This window comes from Babylonia areolata, chromosome 19 (assembly GCF_041734735.1).
Source record: "Babylonia areolata isolate BAREFJ2019XMU chromosome 19, ASM4173473v1, whole genome shotgun sequence".
Lineage (NCBI taxonomy): Eukaryota > Metazoa > Mollusca > Gastropoda > Neogastropoda > Buccinidae > Babylonia > Babylonia areolata.
Genome location: NC_134894.1, coordinates 41,742,967 through 41,753,898, shown reverse-complemented (window position 1 = coordinate 41,753,898; position 10,932 = coordinate 41,742,967). Strand labels below are relative to the sequence as shown.

Here is a 10,932-nt window from a genome sequence, read left to right as displayed (position 1 = left end):
AATGCAGTTAGTTTTTCTCAATCATGTGCAATAATGGATTATGGAATACGGTTTGCTTGTATGGTGAATCTGTTTCCCCCTGAATGCACTTGATGTTGTTCTGCAATTCTTTTACAGCCTTTAACCAAGTGCATACATTTTGCACTTTTCTGTATGAGCTCTGTTGTCAAAACATTTCCATGATGGCAGATGAAATAGCTCTGTGGGGAACTGTTTGGACATTGCAATGCTGACTTGTGCAATAATAATTATTATTGTTCAGCTTTTCCCAGTAATATATTACACCCTTGCCTTTGACCAATAATTTCAATTCAGATTAATCTGTCATCTGGCTAATCACTATAAGAACTTGGTTGAAAATTGGCTGATGATTTTAGCTCTGTTATGGCTGCAAGCTTCTGTTTGCTAACCTTGCAACTTTGATTTTGACCAAACTTTCCATGAAATCATTCATAAGCACTAACACATAAACAGTTCACATACAAACACACATCACACACACACACACACACATATGTGAATATAGACAGTTGAGTCATGGTTATAACACTTATTTTGTTCACAAACAGGAGTCAAAAATGACCACAAAAGTCACAGTTCAGGCAAGCAGACTTTAATGTTGTTTTCAAATGTTAAAAGTAAAAGTCAGCAATATGATTCCAAGCTATGCATACACACATAATTACATAGGGGGACAAATGACAATGAAAACAATTTAAGATGTTGCAAAATGAGAAGACAACTACAGTTGTCAGTTATGTGGATACCGACTATGATTAACATGAACAATGAACAAGGTTGAAATTACAAATCAAAAAGAAATACATCAATATCAAAATTGCCTCAGTTCTTGACTGAACGATCAAAATGATGGCAAATTTGGAGTTTGAATAAAAAACACTGAGAAGTTACCTCGGCATATAAAGAAAATTTGTCCTTTTGTAAACATCTGAATCAGGAATGAAGTTCCCATGTGTTACCAGCACACACTGACTGAGACCACAGACTATACAGGTGGTGGTGCCAGTGAATTAACTTGATGAATATCACAGACATAAAAAACAACAAAAACATCACAGACATTATTTTACTTGGTGAACAAATGGTTCTGATTAAACAATAATTCAGAACAAGTAACATATGTTGAATATTCAACAATATTCAAGCACAGTACTCATGAGTACCAGTAACATAAGATAAAAACATCACACAATTGATAACCCCCCACTCGCTACCCCCCCCAAAAACAACAACAAAAAACAAAACAAAAACCAAATAAAAAAAACAAAACATCAACACAGACAGAACTACAAAATGAAGCCAGTGACACTCAGCATAAAATATCACTGTTTGAAAAAGGTAGTTCAGTTTCTAGGTATTTATAATGAAGCCAGTTTAAAACATCCATTCTACTGACAACCCTACATCCATGTTTCAGCAGCTGCCTAAAAACAAACTCCAGGAAACAATAAGGTCTCAAAACCTATTATATTCAGCTTCCTGAGTTCAGTGCCATGCTCTCAGCACCGTGCTCTCAGAGTTTCCAATTGACCGGCTTTAGCCCAGCCTTCACCAGGGCATCATTGGCTTTGGAGAAGCACTTGCAGTTCTGGAATTTGCCAAAGCTGAGTGGGGATGGGTGAGCGTCTTTCAGCACCACATGCTTGTTGGTGTCGATCAGCTTCTCCTTCTTGTGGGCAAAGTTCCCCCACAGAAGGAACACTACCTTGTCACACTTTGCGCTGATGATGCGGATGACCTCGTCAGTGAACATCTGCCACCCATAGGACTTGTGGGAGTTTGCCTTGTGAGCTCTGGAATGACAATCTGTTTGTTTATGGAGGATATTTATGAAAAAAGTGCAATAGAAATGGGTGTGAACTCAGATGTATCAACAATCAATATTGTCAACTTCACCCTAAACCGCCACCTCACCCTGTGTGTGTGCATCTGAGTCAGTCAGTCACACACACAGCTCTGCATGCAAATCCACTTCTGTATGTCTTCAGTCTTTTTACTTCTTAATAGCTTTCTGCATGATTTAGCTCACAACTGTAAGTCATAGTGTTTACAGCTTTGCAAAATTTGGAGACAAGAATACCTTGTGCTGTCAAATTTATGGTTACACTGGCATCAACTGCATGGATAATAAACACAAATCCCAAGGGAAACAACCACATGATAAAGCACAGTTCTGACAGACTGTTCCTATTCTCAAAATAATGTGCTGTCAATGTTGAGCAAAGGTCCTGTGACTGAGGCCCTGAGCAATAACAATGTAAGCTCAGTCTTATATTAGAAAAGTGACTGCCCTTCACTGATCAGCATACTTAGCAGCAGCAGTTAAAGGGTCAATCTATAAAGGAAAAAAAAAAAAGAAAAAAAAAGAAAAGAAAAAGCAAGCAGAACAGGCCAGTGACTTACTCTACAGTGAGAGTGGCGTTGAGCAAGAACACCCCTTCCTTGGCCCAGTCTTCAAGACAGCCATGGCTGGGAGTGGTAAAGTCACTGATGTCCTGCTCTAGCTCTTTGAACATGTTGTTCAGGGAGGGAGGGGCCTTGACTCCCTTGGGCACCGAGAAACACAGACCATGGGCCTGCAATGCATGTGGAAAGTAAAATTAGTGTTTGTGGGAACAAACAGCAATGGGAAAACAGATGCAGGAAGACAGACAGACCCACAGGAATACAGATGGGAAAATGTAAACATCACCACAGAATGAACATCCTTCACAATGTTTGCAACGCTGGAGCGTTTTCCTTATAAAAAATCTATATATATATATATATATATATATATATATGTGTGTGTGTGTGTGTGTGTGTGTGTGTGTGTGTGTGTGTGTGTGTGTGAGTGTGTGCGTGTGGGAGGGGTGTGGGTGTGAGTGTGGGTGTGGGTGAGTGTGTTTGTATACATATTAAAGAAAATATAAAAACAGCTGGAGGTTTCTTCACTTCCATACACTGTCTTTACCCCAACTTTTTTCAATTTTCTCTCATCAAAGGCTGTCCCAAAAAGAAATTATTTGAATCATAAATGTATATGACAAATTTTGGAATGTTTCTTTGAAATACACTTCATTACAATTCAAATCATCATCATTATCATTATGACAAACATGACCTACATAAAACTGCTAAAACAAAGTGAATCAACATTATAACCTTAATCCATAATCACTAAAAACCTAATTAAGTGAAAATGACATTTCATCAAAGGCTTAGGGCAAAAAGAATAACTTTGACCCAGTTTGAAGAATTTCAGATTGGAAACACACACACACATACACAGTTACAAATCCATAAAAAGTATGTCAACCAACCAGACACTTTAATCAACATCAAGAGATCAATCGAACAACCAATCAACCAACAAATCAATTATTCATCAATCACTAATCATGTACCTGGCCATCGTCATGGTATGGATCCTGCCCAAGAATGACAACTTTCACCTGTTGACAAAGTGGAGACACCATTTTCAAGGTGATTCTTTTTTGTGTTGGTACTATATGCAGCTAAATTACTCCAAGGACAGAAACTGTGAAGAAACAAAAGAACAAATTTTCAACATTGTTACAATCAGAAAGTGATGAAAACATTGGCATCTTGATAATTGAACTTTAAATGGTATCATTGTATGTTATGATTAGAAAGTAACATTAAAAAATCAATTGATGAACTCTAATTGGTGTCATTATATCTTATGCTTAGAAAATCGCAATACTTGCCATTTTACTGCTGATTTCAGTTTTCCGAATGGCGTCATTACATGTCAAACTCAGAAAGTAACAATAACATTGAGACCTTGACTGCTGAGCAATAATTGGTATCATTATATGTTCTTCTCATAAAGTGGCAATAACACAAACATCTTGACAACTGAACAAAGATCTTATCAGAAATATTTTCTTTTTGAGTAAATGAAAAAAGCAAATTGTTCTGAGTACATCTTTTTCCTCCAACATTGCTAGGTTAAAGGTCTGATAGCCTTCCTATGGCCATCAGGGAAGTGGATTCATATGATATATCCACTGTGTCTTGGGCTCAGCATAGAACGGTGGGGGACCAAAAGTACAGTTAAGGCTGCTCATGCAACCCGCCCCTGGTTGAAAAACTCTATACCTTGCTGAGAGGTGTGAGATTGAAGGCATTGAAGATGAGGTCTTGAGGTGGGAAGATCTGGACGCCTCTCTTGTAGTCATTGTCCAGGGTAGTCTCCAGCTTTAAAAAATATTCCTTCTGCATCTCCCCCTGCAGGGCGTCACGCCAGCTACTTTCCGTCAGCAGACGGGACAGATTCCCTGTGGTGATTGCATGAATGAATGAATGAACTTTATTTATGTAGGGTGCATACAAATTTTCACACTTAGCTTCTGTGTTCACAGTGCCACCAACACACAGACACACACAGACAAAAACAACAAGGAACAATCAAATGCCTGCACAACACACACACACACTGCAACTGGCATAGAAAGTGGAAGGAAAGAAGTGGATGACTCTGGATAACACTGAATGTTTTGTTTTGGTGTGTGTGTGTGTGTGTGTGTGTGTGTGTGACAAAATACAGACAAAAACAATGAGCAGGGAACTGATTCTTCATACTGTAAAAAGTAAACTAACCAATATTTATAATAAAAAAACAACAACAAATATCTTTATTCATATGAAGAAAAATGCCTAACTTTTAATCTGAGAAAACTGAAAAAGCTTACGAAGGGAAAGTCTGAATTTTTGTTGACGATCAAAAAAAGGAAACTAAACATTTCCTCAAGATCTTAATTTATTCATATATATATTCTTTACACACACACACACACACATATATATATAATACAACATATTTTAAAACATATACATATCTGCTACTTTTGTTTTCTCTGCATAGGCGGATAGCAATTTGCACAGGACAGGAATGTCAGACCCCTGCCGGAGTCTGCACTAGTGGGTCACGGTTAAGTATGTGTAATTAAAACATATCTTTTATAGACATGAGCATATGGTTGGTCTGGAAGTCTATCAAGTAGACAATTAAGACCAGCCGCCATGGCGAAGTGGTTAGCGTCATGGACTGATGGCTGGGAGGACGCCGGTTCGAATCCCAGCGGAGGTGGGTTTTTCGGCCCATGATCCGGCTCCTACCCAAGGCTGAGTGTGCTGTGGGCTTAAATGGGGAGACTGAGACCACACATTCGAGTGTCATCCACTTCAAGGATGCGTCTTTGTGTGTGTTGCTCTAATTACCTGACCAACACTGCAAGTGTCTGTATCTCTCGGGCCTGGTTAACACCGGGATATCATTATGACAGGAAGCGTAAAGTACAGCCTTGTCACGCAGTCGCCAACCAAATTGGACCTCCATAGCAATACTGTCATCATCATCGTCATCCTCCTCCTTCATCGTCATCAATATAAGCAAAATAGTCTCAAAGTTTGTGGCCTTTCATGCCCTGCTCTCATGGTGACCTCAGTTTCGATACCCCTCCACTTCCGTGCTTGGGGTGAGTCCTGTCAATGTCGTCAGTGTCAGCAGATTCATGGGGGGCTGTTGTTCGAGGGATGTGGTGGCAGTCTGCACTCTGGGAGGGACGTTCACTCAGTCTGGCTCTGTGACTAAGCCATTATTGTCGTTAGTAGGGGACTTAGTAGGTGGTGTCCTAAGTATGTTAAAACAGAACAGGCGCCACTGAACATCACCGAAGTGACTCAGCAGCAGTGCAGGGTCTCCCTCTGGTGTGTGGCTTCCTGGCGACCTAACATCGATGGTTCCCTGTGGACTGCCGACGCTGGATCTGTGACGGATGAACCTGGGTGTGGCTGTGTATGGGGGAATCTAAATGAGCGGCGTGGCAGTAATGCCACTGGAACAGTGCAGATGATGAGGCAGCCAAAAAAAAAAAAAAAAAAAAAAAAAAGGAGACAATTAAGTAAGATATTAGTGTGTGTGTGCGCGCGCGTGTGCGTGCGTGCGTGCATGTGTGTGTGTGTATGTGTGTGTGTGTGTGTGGATGTATCTTTTTTCCCCCTTTGGTCCTGCATGTCTGAAGTAAGTGTTTTACTTTACGGCATGCTGACCTGGTTTCCGATTTCCTCAAATCACGGTCGAAATTTACCGAACCAGTCCATGCGGTGAGTTGTGAAAAATGTATACATTACAAAATTATTCAGACAAAACCAAACCATCCACACATCTACACACACCCCTTACCCCCATTTCGCCCCCTGGCAAACTGCCTGCACCCTACCCACCCACGCATACGCACGTAGGTTTAGAAAGCTCACATAATTTCATGCTCGGTCGCTGGCCACAAGAAGGAACATGCATTTAGTTCGAAGAGTGCGTTTTTGTTTTCGATTACTGTGCAAGTGTGAGCATTCTTTCCTCAGGCGCGCACACACACACACACAAACTTCAGAAAGCTTACGTACATGATTCTTCTGCTTTGGCCTTTTTGGCAGGACTATTGCCCTTCCCCCCAGCCTTCGATATCGCCTTTCTTTTCGGTGGCATCTGTGAATTATCCGACAAGTCAGCCTCCACACGCCTCCAGACAGACGCTTTGCGGCAGATCGAGTTAAACTTCCGTGGTGACAGAAGGGAAATAACTTAAAGAAATGGACGACAGATTGACGCAGTAATTTCCCGTGAAACAACTATCCCCTCCTTTTTCAATATTCACTTTATTTTGCTTTATTTATTCTTTTTTCAAAGTCGAGTCCACTTTATTATCCCCAAAGAGAAATTCACATGTGGTCTTGTTGTTCATGCTCACAATACAAACATGAAAACATGCATTTAATATTTAAAAGACATAATTATGTGTATGTGGATCCACGCATCAGTTCAACACCGTGAATTGTTCAACAGTAGTTCAGTTACTCAATAAGGCGTCGCTGCGTTCGGACAAATCCATATACGCTGCGTCATACCTGCTAAGCAGATGCCTGACCAGCAGCACAACTCAACGCGTTTAGTCAGTCCTTGAGGGATGCAACTGACAACTATTACACAAATATGCCGAGAATACCAAATGAAGCTGACAACTATAAGGTCAAACAAATATTATGTCAGGAAAAAACAACACACACACAAAACCAGCTACACCAACAAAAAACACCACACCCACACAAAAGTCTAATCACAACAGTGAAATTGATTCTACAATATTTACCATGAGTAAATTAACTAAACATCTCACGGCAACTCAAGATCAGTCAAAAAGTCAGCGGTTCCACAGCCGCGGAAACATATTTTTGGCATAAACAACTAATGATGACAATGATGGCGATGACACACACACACGCACACACAACACACACACAATTATACAAGTAGTGGCAGCTCAAGTTTCTGAACTGGACTAAACTGAAGTATTCTCTTCACCAGTTAGGCCTACCATAAAGTGTTGCTGGGTGTTACGCCGCACGAAATATTCTTAAACCCCGCCCACTTTTTAAAGATTATTTAATACAGTTCATTCATTAATATATATATATATATATATATATATATATATATATATATATATATATATATATATGTATACTTTGGTCTTTCCGGGATGTTTATGATCCTATAAATGTTTTCACTGAGTGAGGAGGAGGCCGAGGACGACGACGAGGAACTTGAAACCGAGCTAGGCTGGTCTGGTCCAAAAATGGTCTGCGTCCAGGCAGGACATGCAGGTGAGTAGACTGGCCAGCAGCTGTCACATTTCTATGCCGCTCACATTCAAACTGACATACGCTCAACTGATTAAGAATTAGTTAAAATGATTCTGTACTTTAACTTAGGCTACAGAGAATTTGTTTGTCCTCTCAGTCTGATACAAAAGTAAGGGCTCGCTTCTGTTGCTTCCTGCGACAGCGTTCTTTTCCTAATAAACTGGTCACTTTGAGGAATGCTGGGAAAATCTAGAACAGCCAAGCATAGTCGCTTGTTATACTCTTAGGGCCCATGACTGAAAATTCGGGTGTCACAAGAAACCTCAGCCTTTCTCGCGTTCATCAGGACCTGCCAAGACCTTCCTACAGGAAACAGTGCAGGAAGGAAGGAGAAGAGGCAGGCAGAGGTAGAGGTGGTTAAACAACATCTCAGAGTGGATAGTTCTGACCCTGAGTGAGACAGTCAGAAGGACAGACAACCGTGAGGGGTGGATCTAGCTGGTTTCCAAATATGTAGTGCCCCAACGGCCTACGAGACAACGGGGCATGTAGAAAAAACACTTACCAAACCAGAAACTTGAGTTACGCCAGGCTTAAAAACTACAATACACTCTGCTGCAAGAAATGTTTAACTCATATAATATGTACATACTGACCCCAGTCAAACGGCATTCCATCTTAATCTCTCCACTTACCATGACCAAAGGATGTTCCCTCGTCACTGCCAGTCACCACAGCCAAAGTCATCATTTCCCCAGTCATCATATCCATATGATGTTCCTTCGTCATTTCCCCAGTCATCATATCTACAGGACGTTCCCTCGTCATTTCCCCAGTCATCATATCCATATGACGTTCCATTGTCATTTCCCCAGTCACCATAGTAATGGGAGGTTCCCTCGTAATTTCCCCAATCATCGTAACCATAGGACGTTCCCTCGTCATTTCCCCAGTCATCGTAACCATAGGACGTTCCCTCGTCATTTCCCCAGTCACCATCGTCATAGGACGTTCCCTCGTCATTTCCCCAGTCACCATCGTCATAGGACGTTCCCTCATCATTTCCCCTGTCACCATCGTCATAGGACGTTCCCTCGTCATTTCCCCAGTCACCATTGTCATAGGACGTTCCCTCATCATTTCCCCAGTCATCATTGTCATAGGGCGTTCCCTCGTCATTTCCCCAGTCACCATAGCCATAGGACGTTCCCTCGTCATTTCCCCAGTCACCATAGCCATAGGACGTTCCCTCGTCATTTCCCCAGTCACCATAGCCACAGGACGTTCCCTCGTCATTTCCCCAATCACCATAGTTATGGGACATTCCCTCGTCATTTCCCCAATCACCATAGTTATGGGACATTCCCTCGTCATTTCCCCAGTCATCGTAACCATAGGACGTTCCCTCGTCATTTCCCCAGTCACCATAGTCACAGGACGTTTCCTCGTCATTTCCCCAGTTATCGTAACTATAGGACGTTCCCTCGTCATTTCCCCAGTCATCGTAACCACAGAATGTTCCCTCGTCATTTCCCCAGTCACCATCGTCATAGGACGTTCCCTCGTCATTTCGCCAGTCATCGTAACCACAGAATGTTCTCTCGTCATTTCCCCAGTCACCATCGTCATAGGACGTTCCCTCGTCATTTCCCCAGTCACCATCGTCATAGGACGTTCCCTCGTCATTTCCCCAGTCACCATCGTCATAGGACGTTCCCTCGTCATTTCCCCAGTCACCATAGTCATAGGACGTTCCCTCGTCATTTCCCCAGTCACTATAGTAATAGGGCGTCCTCTCGTTACAGTAACAGTCACAGGAAGTTCCATCGTCACACTCACCGCCAGAGAACCCCTCGACACATTTGTAATCACCAGCGCCAAGAAATGCCATCAGGACACCAACAGTGACCAAACCTCTGAAACACGGACTGGTTTCTATCACTTTACCCCTGAAAAACGGAGCGTGGCTGCCTGAAATGTGGTGTAGAAATGTTAATGCATGCAAAAGCCCTCTCGCACATATGAGTGAACGCGGAAGAATAACTTGAGAATTGTACTATCGGTTTCGGATGATCATACGAGTGAATGCGGAAGAATAACTTGAGAATTGTACTTTCTGCTCCGGATGATCATACGAGTAAACCGGGAAGAATAACTTGAGAATTGTACTTTTTGTTTCCGATGATCATACGATCGAGTGAACGCGGAAGAGCAAGAATTGTACTTTTTGTTTCAGATGATTACACCACTTGAAGCAAGAACTGACAACTTCCGGCTTTCTTCTTACACGAAACGGGCCACAAAGAGTCACTGACAGACCTACCTATAAGTCAAGTAACACTTAGTTATCAGCTGACACTGCCTCTGTGTGTGTGTGTGTGTGTGTGTGTGTGTGTGTGTGTGTGTGTGTGTGTGATATCAATGGATCTGAAGCCCAACGTTTCACCGAAAACGTCACGGCGGCTCCTTTGCCTTGTGGTAATGCGCTCAACAAAGAGTATCCATGGACTAGAATTCCATATACGGACCCGTATTTTTACAACCCTCCCCCCCGCCCCCACATCCCCTGTGTGATCTGTGTGCTACTCTTCAGAATGAAACGATAAACCGATGTGTGCAGCCGGCCGCATGCACTTAGCGCATGTACAAGAACCCGCATCAACGAAAGGATTGTCCCTGGTAAAAAAAAAAAAAAAAAAAAAAATTCTTTAGAAAAAAAATCCCGTTTGGAAGTAACAGAAATACACCTGCAGATAGAAAAAAGAGAAGAAAACAAAAAACGACGACCCCCCCAAAAAAAAACAAAAACAAAACAAAACACAAACAACAAAAAAAACAACAACAACAAAAAACAACCCATCCAGGTGGCACTGTATTGTGGCGAAGCACTTTCCCCTCCGTGATACAGGAGCTTGAATTTCACACAGAGAATCCTGTAGTGACAAAAAGCAATACAATACAATACAATACAATAAAAGCTCAGTGGACCGCGCAGACCATGACCGTACGCTATAAAGAATCGTTTTGAGGTTGAAGACAGTGATGCATCTATCTCCATAGATCCCACCAGCTGAGTGCTGAACGTGTGCATGTGTCAGGGTGCAATCGCCTCTTCGAAGGAAGGCTCAGCTGGAGTGGCTGTGTCAGCTGAAAAATACCTGCCTTCCCACGCTCTGCGCAGATCCTTGTTGTCCAAACTGCCTCAATGAATTTAATATGATAGACATATAACGAGATTTTTGTCCGCGCAGAAACTCGAATCAA

At 42.0% G+C, this 10,932-nt stretch overlaps 1 protein-coding gene across 3 annotated transcripts; it reads right to left on the bottom strand.

Moving 5' to 3' along the window:
- Nucleotides 1-597: 597 nt before the first annotated feature.
- Nucleotides 598-9,889, bottom strand: LOC143293725 (uracil-DNA glycosylase-like). 3 transcript variants are annotated; one of them, XM_076604926.1, is made up of 5 exons: nt 9,508-9,889; nt 4,126-4,304; nt 3,408-3,455; nt 2,425-2,597; nt 598-1,814 (listed from the first exon to the last, which is right to left on the bottom strand). In XM_076604926.1, exons 1-5 carry the CDS (start codon nt 9,557-9,559, stop codon nt 1,535-1,537), a joined length of 732 nt encoding a protein of 243 aa, XP_076461041.1. In that variant the 5' UTR covers nt 9,560-9,889; the 3' UTR covers nt 598-1,534. The 3 variants fall into 3 exon arrangements, with proteins under 3 accessions (XP_076461041.1, XP_076461038.1, XP_076461040.1); XM_076604923.1 differs by lacking the exon at nt 9,508-9,889 and adding an exon at nt 8,364-8,617; XM_076604925.1 differs by lacking the exon at nt 9,508-9,889 and adding an exon at nt 6,433-6,601.
- Between the last annotated feature and the right edge of the window lie 1,043 nt (nt 9,890-10,932).

Excerpts from the sequence above, each read along its gene's own strand:
- LOC143293725 (XM_076604923.1), bottom strand. The coding sequence starts at position 8,613 with ATGACGAGGGAACGTCCTATGGTTACGATGATTGGGGAAATTACGAGG. Across the intron at positions 3,456-4,125 it reads ATCTCACACCTCTCAGCAAG|GTGAAAGTTGTCATTCTTGG; the intron begins GTATAGAGTTTT and ends CTTTGTCAACAG. Across the intron at positions 1,815-2,424 it reads AACGCCACTCTCACTGTAGA|AGCTCACAAGGCAAACTCCC; the intron begins GTAAGTCACTGG and ends TTGTCATTCCAG.